Source organism: Cavia porcellus, unplaced genomic scaffold (assembly GCF_034190915.1).
Source record: "Cavia porcellus strain 051 isolate PalLab524CR breed Dunkin Hartley unplaced genomic scaffold, mCavPor4.1 scaffold_20, whole genome shotgun sequence".
Classification (NCBI taxonomy): Eukaryota; Metazoa; Chordata; class Mammalia; order Rodentia; family Caviidae; genus Cavia; species Cavia porcellus.
The window spans coordinates 46,152,875-46,172,810 of record NW_026947503.1 but is presented as its reverse complement, the minus strand read 5'-3'; the positions used below and the strand labels follow the sequence as shown (position 1 = coordinate 46,172,810).

At 37.8% G+C, this 19,936-nt stretch overlaps 1 protein-coding gene across 2 annotated transcripts in view; it reads right to left on the bottom strand.

Annotated features, from left to right (window-relative positions):
* Positions 1-17,456, bottom strand: part of Rprd1a (regulation of nuclear pre-mRNA domain containing 1A) — a 60,730-nt gene extending 43,274 nt beyond the window's left edge. Inside the window, exon 1 of one of the 2 annotated variants that reach the window (XM_063231766.1) lies at positions 17,145-17,456. In XM_063231766.1, the coding sequence (XP_063087836.1) occupies positions 17,145-17,295 (151 nt within the window). In that variant the 5' untranslated portion in view covers positions 17,296-17,456. The remainder of the gene's footprint in view (positions 1-17,144) is intronic. The other variant, XM_063231765.1, reaches the window with a different exon arrangement.
* Between the last annotated feature and the right edge of the window lie 2,480 nt (positions 17,457-19,936).

Here is a 19,936-nt window from a genome sequence, read left to right as displayed (position 1 = left end):
CCCACAAAGTAGCCAGGGCTGCCTGTGCCGGAGGAGACTGCGAGAAGCTCCGCAGCTCCAAAGCTGGACACCGTGCAGTTTTCTGAACAATCTGCACTGTGCAGGGAATGCAGTGAAGACAAGTGGCACAATGTGCAGTGGACCCAAGAGGAAAATCTGCATTGAGTCCCGGTGAGTACTAGGGACTGTGTCCTGCGGCTGCTGTTGCTGGCTGGAGGACATCTTGGAATTGGGCAGAGCCCACCACCACGGCGGCATCAGTGACTCAGAGAGGCCTGGTGGAGGACATCTTGGAGTTGGGCAGAGCCCGGGCCATGGTGACATCAGATAGTTAGCCCTAGTGCAGAGAGGTGTGGTGGAGGACATCTTGAAATTGGGCAGAGCCAGACGCTGTGATGGCATCAGCAACACAGAGAGGACTGGTGGAGGACATCTTGGAATTGGGCAGACCTGGCGCCGCAGTGACATTAGATAGTTGCTCCTGGTGCAGAGAGATCTGGTAGAGGACAGCTGGGATTTGGGCAGAGCCCTGTGCCATGGTGACATTAGTCAGTCGCTTCTGGCACAGAGAGTACTGGCAGGATCTGCTGGGGCTGAACTACGCCTCTGGTTAGGACCCAATAAGCAGATACAAAATAGTTGCGACTCTGTGATGTCCACAAGGTACAACCTAACTTGCGGATTGACTGGCACAGAGGCTGTAAGCTAGCTTGCACCGTCCCTGCATCCCTGCCTCAGATAACAGCAAATTGGAGAGGGCAGCAAAAACTCAAGTAAGCATGCTTCAGAACAGTGCTAAGCAATACTGAGAGGGCCAGAGACCCCCAGGACACTCCAGTCTGAAAGAAACCAGAAACATGACAAGAGATAGGAATAAAAAAAAATCTCCAGTTGCCGAACATGAGAAGTAAACACAGAAGAGAACCAGCACAGTAACCATCCAATACTAAACACAGCATCAGCTGAAATAAATACCTTCATGACCTCACAGACGAATTTAAAACTGTACTTCTGATCCCAGTGAGGCAAGATATAAAGAGACTAATCAAAGAAGCCCCACCCACAGAACACAGATGGAAGAACGGAGGAAATCAGAAAAGAAAGAGAAACTTCTGAAGAAGAATTTAAACATAACCTAGAATACATGAAACAGATCCAAAGAGATTACCAGGAAACTAAAAACTCCATTGAACACTGGCAAAATGCCTTGATAGAAACTGAAGTTAGCCTTTTGAAACTTGAAGAGGGATTTATGATATATGATCATGAAAGAAAAGACTTCTTAAAAATAACGAGGAAATAGAAACAATTCAAAGGCTAGAAGACAACAAAAGGATACATAACTTAAGAATAAAGCACCATGAGCAACCAAAAATAAAATACAAACAATATTCACAGATATAGTAAAGGAAAACTTCCCAACTATAGGAAAAAGAAATGATATCCAGATAAATGAGGCATACAGAATTCCAGCTACCTAGAACCAAAACAGATCTACACCCAGACATATAATAATCAAGATTCCAGAAATCCACCAGAAGAACAGAATATTAAAAGCAGCCAGGGAAAAGAAGCAGATAACTTACAATGGGAAAATTATCAAAATAACAACAGACTTATCAACACAAACTTAAATTGAGAAGAGCCTCAGGGGAAATAGTCCAAGAAAATAATTTGCAACCAAGACTGATGTATGCAGAAAAACTCTCTCTCAAAATTAATGGAGAAATAAGATGTTTCCAAGACAAGGAGGAACTATGGGAGTTCATGGCCACCAACCCAACCCTACAGAGAGTGCTGAAGGACATTCCAGAGAGAGAGAGGAAGGGATACCAGGATTCCAGCAACAGTGACAGAGAGGCCTCAATGAATGGGACAGACAATGGAATGAGGGAGTAAGGTGGACAAATTATAGCAGTAAAGTGGAATACCAGACATGAGGCAGAGATGGTAAGCTATAATCTTTAGTACAGATAGCTTTGATACACTATATAAAAAAAGGCAGACGTCATTGTTAATAGTGTATCAGGATTTAAAAGTCACAGTAGCCTTATTACTCTGTTCAGCTTGAATTTAATTTGTTCCGGTCTGTCCACTCATATCAGATCTGAGGGCACAGACATCTGACCCAAAAATAGCAGGTTATACTGTGGTAACTATCCTTAATTTCCTATTAACTTAAACTGAAACCCTGTATTACTTACACTGTCTTACTATGACATCTTATTTGAATCCGATTCGTTAGACCGTGGTCTTGCCTTGGCTGATTTTATTCAAATTTGGTATGCTTGATAGTATCAACCCTAAAAGTAGAGGCTACTACTCTGAAGATGACAAGATGTAAAAGATATCCATACTGGTTTTGATTATTAACAGCTCTCAAGTCCTACAATGTTTTCAAAGTTGTGTTTTTATAAAAATAGCTATGTAATACTACGCTTAACTATATTAAGTCTGATGATGTGGACAAGTCTATTGAAAATAACAAGAGTAGGAACAGTAACTACAGTAGATCATCTAATATTGTGGTCTTATGTGTCTTTTTTCATTGCATGTTTTTCTAGGAATTCGTTTTGCTGTTTTGTTATGATTTGTTTTTCCCTATAATACAGAGAGGATAGATATACATGTAGAAACTCACATACGGGAAGATTTTTTAAAACTATTTACGAGAACAGATTATATAATGCAAAATGTAATGAACAGGTACTCTGAAGAAGAGACACTAAGAAACCCAATGCTAATTCTGTATCATTATGATACCTTCATCATCCTGTAATGATTTGATTAGTTCTATAATATGCAATATGTATTTAATGTGTGTGAAGATGGGGGCAACTGGGGCTGGAAATTTATTTCAGTGGCATACGCACCTGCCTTGCAAGAAGGTCCTGAGTTTGATCCCTGGTACTGATAAAAAGAAAAAAAAAAAAAAGATGGGGACAACTATTTGGTAAGAAACTAGAGACAACTAGATAAACAGTGAAGATCTCCAGTGGACTTGCTTTGAAATCTGTATGTCTTTAAATTGTTTCTTTTTGAACTGTTTTGTTCTGTTTTGATATGTTTAATCTTACCCTCTTTAAGATAAAAAACAAGTGTGTAGGACTGATAATCATATTACTAAGTTTTTGTTAGATCATTGAGCAGAACTGTTGGCAATGTCACTATTTGAATGGCACTTTACATACTTTAATTTTGTAACCTGAACAACTATTTCTAAGATGACAATATGTAACTTATCAACTGGTGATTTTTTACCATTTATTTTTCTGTAATTCTGTATTATTTTTATCCTTTTTTTCTCCATATATATTTTTTTTGGTTTCTTTCACTTTAAATAAAATTTAAAAGAAAAGAAAATAGCATCGTAAAGATGAAATCAGAAATATGTAATCAAAAACTGTATAGTCCATGTGACACAATCGCAAGTAATAAACTATTATGAAAAAAACAGGAGTGTAGTAATCTTAAGAGATGTGTTAACCAAAACGCAAGTGTGGACTTTGCTGAAGTCTGTTTTTTTTTAGTACTGGGAATCGAACTCAGAACCTTGCACTTTCCAGGTAGGCACTGTACCGCCAAGCTATAACGCTGACCCATCCGGGAATCGAACTCAGAACCTTGCACTTTCCAGGTAGGCACTGTACCGCCAAGCTATAACGCTGACCCATTGGAGTCTATTTTGAACATTATTAACTTTTCTTTGAGGGAAATGTGGGCTACTGACCATGGCCTAGGTTTAAGATAATCAATAATTATAGTACGTTTGTTAGGCAAAATAGTACCCTTGTAATTACAGTAAGTGTAATGTAAGTCTTACTTTATGTACTGTATGACATACTGTGATTAAAGTGGTCTCTTGACTAGCGTTTGCTTTAAATAACTAGGGAAAAAGTGTTAGGGTAGGGATGATTCAAAGGGAAAAAAAGATAGATATTAACATGGAAGTGGGTGATGTGTTCATGGAAGCGCAAGATCTAGTCTTGTGGGGGGGTGCTTTTTTGTTTTTGTTTTTTGTGGTCTATTTGAGACTGTAATCTCGAGAGCTGGGATAATAGGCATGTGCGATAATATCTGGCATTTTAGTGTAGAACTTTAAAAGTCCATCATAAAAAATTCATAGCTGAGCACAGTGGTGCACACCTATAATACCAGCATCAGGAGGATCAATGCGAGTTCGAGGGCAGCCTGGGCTACAAAGTGAGCTCAAGGCCTGCCTGAACTGTATAGTGAGACCCTGTCTCAGACCAAAAAGAAAAAAAAAAGGTTAATAAATAAAACTGAAGATTGAGCATATAATGAATATCCTTTCATTTCCACATTTCCCCCATCACAGACATGTGTGTGTTAATAATTTAGTTTGTAGTTTTAGGACCATTTTGTTTACACTTGCAAGAAGTCATTATACACATATATGTATACATGTTTTCTCCAAAAATAAGGTCATGTTGCACATATTTTACCTAAAGCCACCATACATCATATATCCAAGTCATTTTTGTATTCCTAAGCATATACATTACCAAATTCTTTTTAACAGCTTCATTCCTTTTAATAGCTACTAGACATAAGCTGTTTCAAATCTTTAGTGCATTTTATCTTTGTAAGCAAGGGCAAATATTTCTGTAGAATATATTTAAAAAGCAGAGGTATCAGATTAAAAGATACAGTTTAAATTTCGACAGATGTCACATTGTCTACCAAGAGTCTATCTGATGATTAAAACACTCATTTCCCTACATCATAATCAATGTACAGTACTATTTAACTTTTTGCCAGTCTTGCGGAAGTAAATGATTTATTTCCAACTCTGTGAATTCTAGGAAGGTTGATTTCTCAGTCATTTATATTCCTGTTTTTGTGAATTGCCTGTCATGCTGCACATTGTTTAAGATACTTGCTTTTTTCCTACTATTTTTAAGATCATTTTACATGCTATGAATATATTAGTTTTTCCTGCTTTGGGTACTTATCAAAATTTCCTCTAAGTCTTTTTCAAGTTGAAATCTAGTGTCTTCCACAATCAGGGACATTATTCAATTTTTGTTTCATTTTGTAGTCCAGTTGGCCTTGAACTTGCTAGGTAGCCCAGGCTGACCTCAAACTCACCAAACTCCTGCTTTAGTCTTCTGAGTGCTAGGATTATAAGTGTGTACCACCACTCTTAGCAAGTACTTTTCAACTTCATGTAGTCAAATGTTTGTTTGTTTGTTTGTTTGTTTGTTTTTGTACTGGAAACAGAACCCAAAGCCTTGTACTTGCCAGGCAGGCACTGTACCACTAAGTTACATCCCTGGCCCTATGCAGTCAAATCTATATGCTTTATGAAACCTAGTTTGTATGTTACTTAGAAAATCATTAGACAATCTTAAGAATTATAAAGGTATATCTCATGCCTTCTTTCATGGTTGTAGTAATTAATTCTTTCAGTGCTACATCTTCAATTCAACTGAAATTAGTTTATAGTATCAGATAAAAATATAAAATTCCTTACACTACTCTAGTCCTATGGACTTGAAGTCCCTAATTACCATAGGCCTGTAAAATTCTCTTAAATCTCTATTTTGTTCCATTCAAACATATTCCTACTCCTGAGCTATCATCATACTATTATAAGTAACTTTATAATCTGCTTGGAGATCTAAAAAGATGCATTAGCTCCATTTTTCTTTCAAACCTAGCAACTCTTCTTCCAAGTTTACTTTTCTCAATCATCTTTTCTTTCCTTTTTTGGGGGGGGTGGGGGGACAGGGTCTCATTGTGTACTTCAGGCTGGCTTTAAACTCATTATATAGCCCTAGAAAAGTAACCAAGACAGCAGTGTTGACAGAAGATTTAGTATTTAATGCACTCATTAGGAAAGATGAACAATGCCATATTAATAATCCAAGGCTACAATTTTGGAAAGGGGCAGGGCAAAATAAACCTAAGCAAACTGAAAGAATAAATAAAGGTAGGAGACCAGTTAATCTGAAAACACAAAGGGGGGGGGACCTACTTCTCTGAAAAGATCAATGTAGCTGAAAACCCTTTAGCAAAAATAACAAAGAGAAAAAGAAGACACAAACGACCAATACTAACAACAAAACAAAGATATCAATATAGACCCTAATTAGGACAATATCAAGACAATAAGGGAATATTATCATAACTCCAGAAACATAAACTGAACACACTAACATGGACCACTTCTTCAAAAAACACAAGCTACCAAAATTCACTCAATATAAAATAATTTGAATAGTCCTACAATAATTAGAGAAACTGAATTCACAATTCTAAAACTCAAAAAAGAAATTTCCAGATCCAGATGGTTTCCAAATGGAGAATTATACTAAATGTATAAAGAATTTTTAAAATTCTACACCTCCAGAAAACAAAACAGAGAAATATCCCACTTCATTTTATAAATTTAGTGCTACTCTGATATGAAAACCAGAGTACCCAAAACAGGACAACTACAGACCAACAACTCTCTCATAAATGTATGTGCAAATATTCTTAATGAAGTATTAGTAAGTGAAATTCACCAATATATAGAAAGAAATACAGAACAAACAAGAGGAACTCATACCAGGGATGCAAAGCTGGTGCAGGATTAAAACATCGATCAATGCAATACACCATTTTAACAGGCGAAGAAAACTCTCTGACTCTATCAGTGACAATTCAATGAACATTCAATATAAAATTTACCAGAAGCCAACAACAGAGATAAAATGCATCTAAAACTTGATCAAATGCTTCTAAAAATCACTATATCTACAGTTTATCAGAAGACAGAATACATCCTTTCTAAAACTGGAAACAACACTCTCATCATTCTTATTCAACACAGTGCTTGAAATTCCATCAAGTAAAATAAAACAAAACAAAAAGAAAAGAAAAAAACATAAGCACAGGTCAGAAACGAAACTATTTTTACATGACATTATAATGAAAATTCCAACAAATCTATAGTAAGGGGCTTATAAACTAAATTTATTAGTTTATAATAAAACTAATTAGCAAGGCCAAACAAAACAAGATAAATACTCAGAAGTCAACTGTATTTCAATATATTAGAAATAAACATGTTGATAGTAAAATTTAAATACAATTTTAAATTGCTCCAAAAATTGAAATACAATTTTAAATTGCTCCAAAAATTGAAATACTTAACTGTAAATCTAACAAAACGTATGGAACTTCATACTAAAAGCTACAAAATGACGAAAAATATCCAAAAAATCTAAATAAAGGAAGAAATATATGTTCACAGATTAGAAAACTCAACACGGTAAAGATGTCGATTCTGCCAATATCTTACATATAGGATTAGGGCAAATCTTACAGAAATTTCAGCAAGATGTTTCCTGATAGATGTTGTCTTTGTTTTGTTTTGTTTTTGAGACAGGGTCTCCCTATACAGTTCAGACTGGCCTTGAGCTCACCTTATAGCCCAGGCACCAGCTCACAAACTCACAATGATCCTTCTGCCTCAGCCTCCAGAGTGCTGGGATTACCAGCCAAGAAACTATAATTAAAAAGCAATTTTGAAAAAGAAATCAATGTACCTTATTCTCAAGACTTACTATAGTAAGGGTTGGAGATTTAGCTCAGCGGCATAAGCACCTGCCTTGCAAGCAGGCAGTTAAGAGTTCGATCCCCGGTACCGGAAAAAAACAAGCAAACAACAAAAAAAAAAGGCTTACTATAGCTACCATAATCAAGATTCTGTGGTACTGGCAGAAGTATAGACACATGGATCAATAGAACTGAACAGAAAATCTAGAAATGGACCTCTACAAATATGCTCAAGCCATTTTTATCCAAGGTACAAAAAAGCAATTCAATGAAAGCCAAGACGGCCTTTTCAGTACATAAGTACTGAGGTAAAAATTAAATCAAAATGGATCAAAGAACTATCGTAACAGCTAAAAGCATAAAACTCAGAAGAAAATGTATGGGAAAAAATTTTAAAAAGAAAACACAAAAATAGCTTCAACATACTGGATTTTGCAATGATTTCTTGGCCAACTCACTTAAAAGAACAGTAACAAACCGGGCATGGTGGCACACGCCTGTAATCCCAGCACTCACGAGACTGAGGTAGGAGGATCATTGCAAATTCAAGACCAGACTAAACTACAAAGTGAGCTCAAGGTCAGCCTGAACTGCACAGTGAGATCCTGTCTCAAAAAGAAAAAAAAAGCAAAATACTAGTAATTAAAAGATAAAATGGACTTAAAAAATTAAAACATTTAGGGGGAGGGATTTAGGTCAGCGGCATAAGCACCTGCCTGGCAAGTGCAAGATTGCAAATTCAATCCCCAGTCTAAATAAAGAAACAAATAAAAACATTTAGTACATATTGTTACGGCTTGTATCTAAATGTCCTCCCAAAGCCTCATGTGGCCTCCTCATAGGAGGGACTTTTCAGAAGTGGTTAAATCTAGGTTGTGTGATGTTGGGATCAAGTGTGTGACGCTAGGATTGATTCACAATGTAACACTAGGATTAAGGGCTTGAGTGCTAAGGGTGAGTATCCTGGATAAAATATAAGAGCAGAAAAATGACTGCTGCTGTTATTGCTTGCTGCTTCTCTGCTACCTCACTGCCTTGCTGCCTTCTGCCTGCCATGAACTGTTTTCCTGGGTGATGACCCTTGGCCATGCCACACTGCCTTGCTGTTAGCCAACTGTGAATTGAAACCTCTACAAACTGTGAGATACAAAAAGCCTTTCCTTTTTTAATTTTGAGGGTTAGGTATTTTGCCTTAGTAATCAGAAAAATAAGGCACATATTAAAAAAATTATCAATAAAGTGGAAACATAACCCACAGGAGAAAAACCTTATGTGATTTGCAAGTCATGTATCATTTCCTAAGAGATTAATGGCCAGAATATTATTGTAAACTACTATGACAAAAAAAAGTTATACTGCTGCCTAGACATGCACCTTGAGTCCATAATTAAGTGAAACAAATGGGACACACATGTGTAAATACTACATTGTTTCTCTAGTGTGAGAAACCTAAGGTATAAATATGAACTAAAATGTGTAATAGGTATTGTGAAATAGGAAGAAAACACTCAAATGGGGAGAAAAAAAAGGGAAAAGGAAAAAGGAAAAAGTGAAAACAAAGCTTTTGTAAATGAGGGGAGAACTTGAAGGCAGAGTAGGGAAATGGAAGAAATGAGTTTTATCATCTATAGGTACAAATTCTCTGATGAATATGATCGTGTATATCTAAAATGTACCAATAAATCTGAATGGAGAAAAAAAATAGATTTTTTAAAAAAAGAAACAAGTTGTATCATCTATAGGTACAAAATTCTTTGTGATGGGGGCTGGGGATTTAGCTCAGCGGCATAAGCGCCTGCCTTGCAAGCAGGCAGTCGTGAATTTGATCCCCGGTACCAATAAAAAGGAAAAAGACAAAAAAAAAAAAAAAAAGATTTAAAAGTATCAAATCTGTGTATATATGTACAGGAAAATAGTGCATAAAAAGGGTTTGATACTGCATATGGCTTCAGGCATCCACTGAAGTTCTGGAACACAGCTCTGGGATAAAGGGGGAACTACTGTAATGGTTGAGAACTCCAAACCTTAAGGAAAGACATGAATCTGTAAGTCTAAGAAATTTAATGAAATCCAAAGGATAAAAATCAAAGAGAGCCACACTAGAACATATAAATTATCAAAAGACAAAAGCACAAAGGGAATCTTGAAAGTATTAAGAAGTAACTGTTCTGTGAAGCCTCAATAAAATTAAAAGCCAGTTTCTTGGCAGAAAATTTTGGAAATCAGAAAACAAGACAATATATTAAATGTCCTGAAAGAAAAAAAACTATCAACCAAAATTTCTGAATTATGGAGGCTGAAAAGTCCCAAGAACTGTAGCTGATAAACCAGAGATGTAAGCCAGCGAGCCAGCACTGCAGGTCCAGTCCAATACCAAAGGCTTCAGAACCATGTCAATGGTTTAGTTTCAGTCCTTTGGAGGCCAGAGATCCAAGGTGAGCACATGTTCAAGGTCACAGGCAGGAAAAAGCCAATGTCCCAGCTTGATAAAAGTTAGGCAGAATTTCTGAGGACTTCCTCTTCTTCACCAGAAAGTCAAACATTTTTGTTCTATTTAGTCCTTAGACTGCTTGAAAAGATTAACTGAAGATTACAGAAGCATCTACTTTACTAAATCTAATGATTCAAATGTAAATCTCACCCAGAAATAACCTCACTCTCAACCAGAAACAACCTTACAGATGCACCTTTTTAAAAAGTAAATGAATAATAATAAGGGGCTGGGGATTTAGCTCAGCGGCATAAGCGCCTGCCTTGCAAGCAGCCAGTCGTGAGTTCGATCCCTGGTACCGATAAAAACGAAAAAGACCAAATAAATAAATAAATAAATAAAAATAAAAAGTAAATGAATAATAATAAATGTCTGACCAAATGTCTGAACACCGTGTGGCCCAATTCAGCTGACCATATAAAATTAACCATTACTGCCTGGCATAGATACACCTGTAACTCCAACACTTAGAAGGCTGAGGCAGGAGTGCTGCTGTTTGAGGCCAGCCTGGGCTACACAGTGAGTTCAAGGCCAGTCTGAACTGCATAGCAAGATCCTGTCTCAAAAAAAAATTACAAGTGTTTTTCAAGATAGTAACACCTCATAGTATTCTAAGAAAACTCAATCTTTTGGGTATTTTGGAAAAAATAAAGTCCCTGACTGCCTCAAATTTAATTTCTTTTGAAGAATGCTCTTAAAATAACAAAGAGACATAGGCAACTTGCTGGGTTAAATATCTAAGGCTTTTTTTAAACCATGCTCTCTAAAACAGAGATGTTGCTTGAACCAAAGTATGCCATCACAAAAATCAATACAAACTATTTTTCTCATTTACAAAAAAACTCACAAATTTTTTCAATTTTTTCTTCCAAAGTGACTGAATCCTTCAACAATTTCTCTTATTAGCCTAACCTAGAATCAAATAAGATACATTTAATATAAACTGGGCAATTACTTTAAATTTAATTGTACATTTTAGGATACTCTTTACAGAGCTTTACAAACATCCAGAAAAAGTATCTGAACAAGCTGAAGAACCACTTAAACAATTACAATAACCACATTTAGAATAAGATTTCACAAATTTCAGCCTAACTCTTTACATTATAAAGATGTAAATTTCATTTAGGCTACTACAATAAATTAATGTTAATCTCCAAAATACCAAACAATACAAAACAAAACAAAAATACCAAAGCACTTCTTTCTTGCAAATGACAAGTTAATACTAGAGTTTATATGGAAAAACAAACTAATAACCTCTAAAAAAAAAGAACAATGGGGTAAGGAAAAGTAATATCCCATCATATACGAAAATAATATAATAGTTAGATGTGAGGATACAGTCCCATGAAAGAAAATAATGGTGTAGAGATATATCCAAATATATATAAAAATACATGACGAAGGTCTCTGGAATGGGAAGGGATAAAAATGAACTTTTTAAAGTTCCCTCACCCCTAGTACTGTGAACTGAATCCAGGACTCACACTGAGCTACCTCCCCACCCTTTTATACTTTAAGACAGGGCCTTGAGAAGTTGCCCAACAACTTAATGCTTGTACTGACTGACTGAAGCTAATAGTCCAAGCTTCTGTTTAGAGGATGATAATACGCAATACAGCAACTATGGGGAATTTCCTTCTGTCTTGTTTTTGAAATCCAGTATTGTTCTCACTGTTTTGCTTTGTTCCATTATACTGTCTTGTTTTATTCCCTTAAAAAAATTCTGGAAGAGCAGCATTAACACTTTTTCCCCTCTCTTCATAAGCCTATTTTGAATTTTATATTATGTGCATTATTTTTGTCTAGTAAAGTAGTACTACAGTTTTAAGTTACACCTGGAAAATCTAAGCACTTACAACAGTATAAGCCTTTATAAATTTCTTGGTTATTTCAAAAGGGCTAAGGAAAAGCTTTAAGGAGAGCAAAAGTAATAGCAGCCATGAGTTATGCTGAAGAACCACAGATGACTCAATGATAGGAAACTGACCAAGTAAATAATTCATCATTATAATCTTTTTAATGCATTCTTATGAACAAAAACATTAATGTATATCCTAAATCACTTAAAAGTTTCTTCCAACCATAAAATGTGTATTATCCTGCATTGCTCTAAAAGGACTTAATGAATTGAAATGTTTCACATAAAAATGTTAAATAATGTATGTGAGTCCACATTCAAACAAGCAACAATAAAAACTATGTCTTTATTCTTTGCACAACTTCTACTGGTAGTAAATTCTACTCATACTCCAAAACTTAAAAGCCTTCCCTGATTTCCTAAACTAAGCTGGCTCCCAAAAATGTATTCCCTTCCATTACGGTAAGTTACCAATCCAGTAGCCTACTTCCCTGGCCAATATGCTAGTTCCATGAAAATGACTGTGTCTTTTTTATCTACTGAATAATCTTAAACCTAGTAACAAAGAAAAGGCTTCAGTAAATACGTCCTAAATAAAGGAAATCAACAAAACGTATTTTATTTGTACATTTCAAATGAAAAATGCATTTTATCAAAAAATCTGCAAACATTATAGATTATTTAATACAGCACACCTTTACTTTCATTAGAAATGCAAAGTTAGTCTGCTTAACCAGCAGCAAAAATACCAAATCATTTTTTTCAGAAAGAGCTTATGTCTGAAGAAAACTTAAAAAAAAAAAAAAGAAAAACTAAAGAAAATTAAACTGTGAGTTAAAGGAAATTTTCATAAATTCAGTGTTTAGGTGTCAGGGCAATTAATATTGTAAAAAGAGTATCTCCTTAAGGCAAAAATGTATCCTAGTTTTTTGATCTAACTACTAAATTAGTTCTTAGCATACAGCCTGTAGAGCATTAGCACTCCTCAAGACCATTTCATGGTTAGGGTTAAGGTTAGGTTCATGAAATCAGAACTACTTTAACAACAGTGCTAAGACATCACCTGCTTTTTTTTTCCATTTTGTTCTCTCACATACACACTATGGTGTTTCTCCAGCCATCATGTGATGTGTGATACACCAAGACTGAATACAAAAACAAACCTTAGAATCCAACTTCTTCCATTAAGACACAGTGTCACAGGAGTTGGGGGTGTAGCTTCTCATACTGTGCTTAGCTACCAGAAGCCTTGGGTTTGACCCCAGCATCACATACAAAAGCAAAAATGCAGGATCTCAAGTTCAAGCTCAGTCTGACAAATAGGGAAACCACTCTCAGAGAAAGGGCAGGGAGGACAGAGGAGACAAAAAGTCCTGGATTTCCCAGTAATTGTTTGTTTGTTTATTTGTTTGTTTTGTTTTTTGAGACAGGGTCTCTTCATGTAGTTGAGACTGACCTTGAACTCATATGTAACCCAAGCTGGCCTCACACTCACAACAATCCTCCTGCCTCACCCTTTCCAGTGCTGAGATTACAGGTGCATGCCACTATGCCCAGTCCCAATAATTTCTAAGAAGTAAAGGGATCCTAAACAAGAAGGTCTGAGAGTCCTAGCTTATACTGTCAAAATTTCAATAAAACAACTAATTTGGTTTTCTCAAAGAATGAATTTAAAATAGAACACTGAGGGACTCCACAGATGTAAAGTGAGTAAAGGAATACAGTAAACCCAGCGTGCTAGTGCACATCTGTAATCTAGCACCAGGAGGCTAAGGCAGGAAGATCATCTGAGTTTGAGAACAGTCTGGACTATGTGGTAAGTTCAAGGCCAGCCTGGACTACCTAGTGAGGCCCTGTCTCAAAAAAAAACTGACACCCCCTCCACAAAAAAAAAAAAAAAAAAAAAAGGATTACAGTAATTAATCACAATAAATGAACTTTACTTGGACCTTGAATCAAACTAATAACTGAAGGGAAAAGCTAACAAAACACTGGCTGCATATTTGATTATTTTTTAGGTGACAAAATCTGTAACTGCTGAAGCCAGATGTTGATTATATGCCGTTTATATCTGCCATCTTTCATAATAAATTTCTTTGACCAGCCTAATAACTGATAATTTAAATCTGCCATTCTAAACTGTTGCAAAAATCACTTTAAATTACAGAACTTACTGGGGATGAGAAAAATCCATGAAAAGGGACGAGAAAGGTTATATACCTAAAATATAATTCAGTAACTGTCTTCAAAAACACAATAAATATATATGCTCAAATTTATAGTCAGTGTGAAATCATAAAATCCTTTTACCCTTTACTTCTTCAATTCTAACTCTAAAGGAAACAAGTAATAGTATTAGACAATACAAAAGCAACTGAATTTTCAATTCAGAATAAAATTGCTTCATTTTAATGATTTACACATCTATATGTTTTAAAGTATTTTTGAAAATACTTTTTTATTTTTTGGAAAACGAATTAGAGCAGCGAAGAATATGCAGTATTTAGCATCTGATCAAAAATCTTGCTAGTGAGTACAAATTCAACAAATACTTAGGCTTTTAAGTCTGCTGGAGTTAAAGGAGCTAAAAACGGAAAAAGAAAAGCATAAAGAAACCATTACTTCATAACCAATATGTGACACACACACTCCAATTTCCAGTGCAATACAAAGTTATAGTTTTCTGAGTACACCACTAGTGATTACCATTCTGAAGTTGATGAACAAACTGCCCAGCAGTGAGAGGACACTTTGCTTTGTTCTGCAAAGGCAGTCAAATGTCAAGGAAATGAAACCCTTAGTGAACTAATACAGAAAACATGAGAATTATAGCAGCAGCACATTCACCGTCACTGTCATCATTTGCACTATCACCATTCTCCTCTTAACGCATCTATTTGTATGCCTCAATTTTTCCTAATTATGAAGCATTTAAACAGATATCATTTGCTTGTATGTTTCAGACAGGGTCTCATTGCAGTTCAGACTTGATCTGAACCGCTCTGTAGCCCAAGGTGGCCTCCAACTTCCAACCCTGTGCACCACTACATAAGGCACTATTTTAGAATACAGTGTTAATTACTGCCATGTGTGTTCTACTGTATCCAGAGGTACATGTAAATAACGGAGTACCACTTTCACCTCTTTATGTTTTACCAAATGGCATTCTGGTCTGTACTTTGTTTTATAATTTTTGTTTGTTTGTAGACAGGTTTTACTCTGTAGCCCAGGCTGGCCTTTAACTCACTATGCAGCTTAGACTAGCCTTGAACTAATGGCAATCTTCCTACCTCAACCTCCAGAATGCTGGGATTACAGGTGTGTGCCACCACACCAGGCGCTGCTTTAAGATTCCCTGTGCTTTTAACTTTACTTTTTATTAATATATATTTGTCATACATATTGATCACATTCACTATAGGGATTCTGCACCTGTACCTAACATATCTTAATTGTTTTTTTTTTCTATTCCCCCTTCCCTTCAACCTTTCATCCCCTTATAAAAAATGTTTCCATTTTTTTCCTTTTCCCTTTCTCCTTCTCTCTGTTGTTTCTCTTCTCATTTGAACTTGTTCTTCCTGTGTTAGTTTTTAATTGTTATGTGGTTTTATGTAGTTTGAGTTAGTTTATGAAAACTGCTGGATAGTATTATATATGAATACCACAATTGTCCATTCTCTAATGCAATGTTTAAATTGTTTCCATTTTTATTACAGGGCTGCTGAACAACTGTGTGCATATATTTGCTTTTAGGATACGGTCCTATAAAGGGAACTGCTAAGTCAAACAGTATATTCCTTCAGCTTCATTAAAGGCTGCTAAACTGATCTCCAAAATGGTTATATCTTTTTAAATTTTCACCAAGCAATGCTAAGTGTTAGTTATTCATTAACCTCAATACAGTAGTTTCTGGTAGTTTGTTTGTTTTTTTTTTTTTTGGGGGGGGGGACGACAGGGTTTCACTATGTAGTTCAGTCTGCCTTTAACTCACTATGTAGCCCCCAGGCTGGCCTCCAGTTTTAGAGGATCCTCTTACTTCATCCCCCTGAGTGCTTGGATTACAAAAAGTGCTGAGACTACGGGCGTGTGCCACCACACTAGGCTGGGACGACATTTTCTTAAACACAAGCAAATTACACCAGTACACGTAATTCTAGCACTCAGGAGGCTGAGGCAGGAGGATCGCTGCGAGTTCGGACCAGCCTTAATGAGTTAAAAAGCAGTCTGCACTACAAAGTGAGACAGAGACTCAAAAACAAAACAAAACAAAAAAAGACAAATACAGTTTGTCTCCAATCCATACAGCTACAAGGCATTCACATCAGCCAGTAATGAAGCAACTACTTTGATTAACGGCTTATTAAAATCCTTAACAATTACATCCATCAGAATATCTGAAACAATAAGGAAGAAATTCACTCTGCCAAATGAATTAAGAAGATACGAACTAAGCAGATGAGTTTAAATTTTCAGTCGCCCTAACATAAATCAGGCCTTTACAGATGCAGGTGCTCTGCAGAAGTAAACTCAACTTCGTATATTTTAGCAACATATGTTTGCTCAAATTTTCCTTCATTTACAGAAGCATCATCAACTGTTCTGTAAACTAATGACGCTGCTTAAACGTAATATAATCAAAGAGCAGGAAGGGCCCTTAAATCACTTAAACTGACGCCTCCATTTTTAGGTGAGGCATCTACAATACGAAAGTTGTAAGAAATTTTCCAATCCAGATCCTCTAAAATTTACAAAGTCAGGCCTCTTTCCATTGCATCACGAGACTTTTTTTAGACTCCGAGTTCTAGCATTTATTTATGCCTATTAATTTTTTAAGTGTAGGCTGATACGTTCTAGAAATGATGGAAGTAAACACACACCGATCTTTTCATTTCTCGACCCTTTCCTTCTCCTAGCCTCCATTACAACCCACAGAATGAAAACAATAACTGCCTGAGTTTCTGGCCCTAACTGGATGCAGCGTCCCAAGACTCTGTACTAAATTGGTCGAGTTTGCATTATTATTAATTTCTCCATCCGATAAATAGGCACTAAGCGCAGGCTTTGCAGGAAGCGCGATGCAAGTCGCTGCCCCCGACCCGCGGAGCCCCGCGCGAGGGCACGGAGACTGCTCTCCCGACGCAGCGACGCAGGGACGCCCGGGAGGGGCACCCAGGGAACACAGCAAGCGGCGGTCAGCACCGAGCGGCGAGGGACACTCACCTTTCCGCAGCTCCCGCTCCCACACCGTGACGATGGGCCGCGAGTGCTTACGGTGGTGGATGAGCCACAGGGACAAGGTCTGCACGCTCTGCTGCGAGTTGCTCAACTCCGACAGCTTCTTCTCCAGCGCCGCCTCGGAGAAGGCGGACATCCCTCCAAAAACACGTCCACGCCGTCCCACGCAGAAGGGCCAAAAAGAGGAGAACTCTGTCGCCCTCGTCGCGGCCTCGCCCACTCACCCCACCCTTCTCCACGCCCTCACCGCAGCTGCCGCCTCCACCACTTCCAAATCCGGCCGCAAGCTAGCAAGATGGCGTCCCGCCGGCAGTGACGTCACGGCCGGCGCGTGCCCCGCCCCTCCCGCGGCTGGTCCTGGGAAAAGTCTCGGCCGGGAGGCGGAGCCGCCGGGCGGAAGGGGCGGGCCTGAAAGTAGTAAGGGCGGGACGCCTGGGTCAGGACTAGAGGCAGTTGGGCGGGGCTGCGAGTGTTTTTGACAACATTGATTACAGATCGCGGTGCAGCAGCTCTGGAAGACTACTTCCGTAGTCGTGACACTTCAAAATGCACCATAAACCAACACCGTGGAAAGAGCCTGGAGACCTGAATACTCTACGAGGCTGAGACAAGAGGATGGCTTGAGTGCAAACCGGGCAGTGTAACAAGATCCTGTCTCAGATGAAATAAACAAACACTAGTTAAGGTCTGAGAGTGTAGTTCAGTGATGCTTCACTCGTGGGAAGTTCCAGGCTCAGTCCCCAGAACCAAAAAAATAAAAATAAACTAGTGAGTGGGCATGTGGGGGTGATGAGGCCGAAGCCAGATGCTGAGATTAGTCTTTCCAAGAGATCCAGTGTTTGGCTGATTTTCTTTCCCAAGCTCAGCCATATGCATTCCCTACCTTCCATGCCACCTCCCACGCCTACTGTATGGTCCTAGCTGTGCTGAATACTGTACTATCGTCAGCACCTTAAACCAGTTTTGTTTTGTTTTGTTTTGAAATCTTCAAGCCCAGATAATACAAGGTCCCTTGTGTCCTTGATTCCGCTTACCTCTACAACTAAGACCCTGGATGATTGTACTCCCTTTGTCACACTCACACTACTTCGTGTGTGTGTGGGTGTATAATCCTGGCCATATAGAATGCAGATGGAAGCCATGCTGTTGTACAAGACTAAGAAAAGAATGACTCCTGGTTAAGTTTATAGTCCTGTTTTTCCCAGAGATAACTGGAACTATACTTCTCTGTACATCATTTTTCAGCCTCAGGAACATAATTTGTCAACTGCTGTGTAGTGATACCAGACCCAGCATTACATAGAAAGAAACACGATTCAGAGGAGAAAAAAATATTTATATATGTATATATATATACATATATATACACACACACATAAGGAAAATACAACTTCTGTGCAATTTCACCGATTGCTACCAATGCTAGAGAAACACTGGTGTGTTTGCGCCAGGAGATGCAAGCCAGGTGTTGAATCCAATGTAGCGGCAATGAAAAACTGAGACATTCACAGCAGATAAATGGCTAAATTGTGACCCATCTGTTTATAGAGTATACATAGAAATGTAAAAGATAAATCAGTGGTGCACATCTGTCACCCCAGAACTCTGGGAGGATGAGGCAAGAGGATCAAACAGAGTTAAAGCTATATTTCAAAGTGAAGGCCCCTGGTTCAATCCCCAGTACCACAAAAAAGCAGGCAGGCAAGTCTAAACACAGTGGGTTTGAGTTTTTAATAGTGGTCGCAGGAAGAGGATCAAAATTGGAACCTTTAGCTGGGCATGATGGCACATGCCTGTAATCCCAGCACTCAGGAAGCCGAGGCAGGAGGATTCAGAATCAGCCTGGGCTACACAGTGAGAACTTGTCTCAAAAACACCCCCAAACAAAAAACAAAAAATTTAAACCCTGAAACTTTGCCTTATATTTTTGTTTCTATTAGGATAAGAGGTTCATATATTACTCACATGACAGTTAAAATTTTTTTGTTTTGTGTTTTTGCGACAGGGTCTTGCTGTATAGCCGAGGCTGGCCTTGAACTCACTATGTAACCTAGGCTGACTTCAAACTTGAAGTGATCCTCCTGCCTCAGCCTCCTGGGTACTGGAATCACAGGCATGCGACCCCACGCCTGGCTACCATAGTTAAATTTTAACTCCAAGGGACTGGGGACGTAGCTCAGTGGGACATAGCTCAACATGTGTTTTACATGTGCAAGACTCTGAGTTCAATCCCAACTCAACAACAACAAATGTTAACAAATTTTAGAAATCTCGATTTTTTTTTTAAACCAGGGATTGAATTTACCACCTTACACTTGCCAGAGTAGGGGCTTACGACACTAAGCTAAACCTCCGGCCCTCAGAAATCTCAGTTAATCCAGAATATTTTGATACAACACTTGCCTTAACTATGAACATTCACAATGGATACAAAAAGATGGACTTTGTCATATTCTAAAGATTAATACAAGAAACTTCCAGAAACATGCATTTTAAAAAAACCACAAAAATCCCTAAACCTCCTACTGGATGTGTTGGCACACACTTGCAATCCTAGCACCTGGGAGGCTGAGGCAGGAGCCCAGCTCTGATTTCAAGGCCAGCCAGGGCTACATAGTGAGGCCCTTCCTCAAAAGAAAAAACATCCCTGCCTAAATCATCTTTTGAGAAACACCATTCTAGAACTTTGTACCAAATAGGCATCAAATGTGTTTATTAAGTTCTTTGGCTATGCGTATAGTTTATCTTTCCCATTTTTCTTCCCTTTGTTAAGGAAT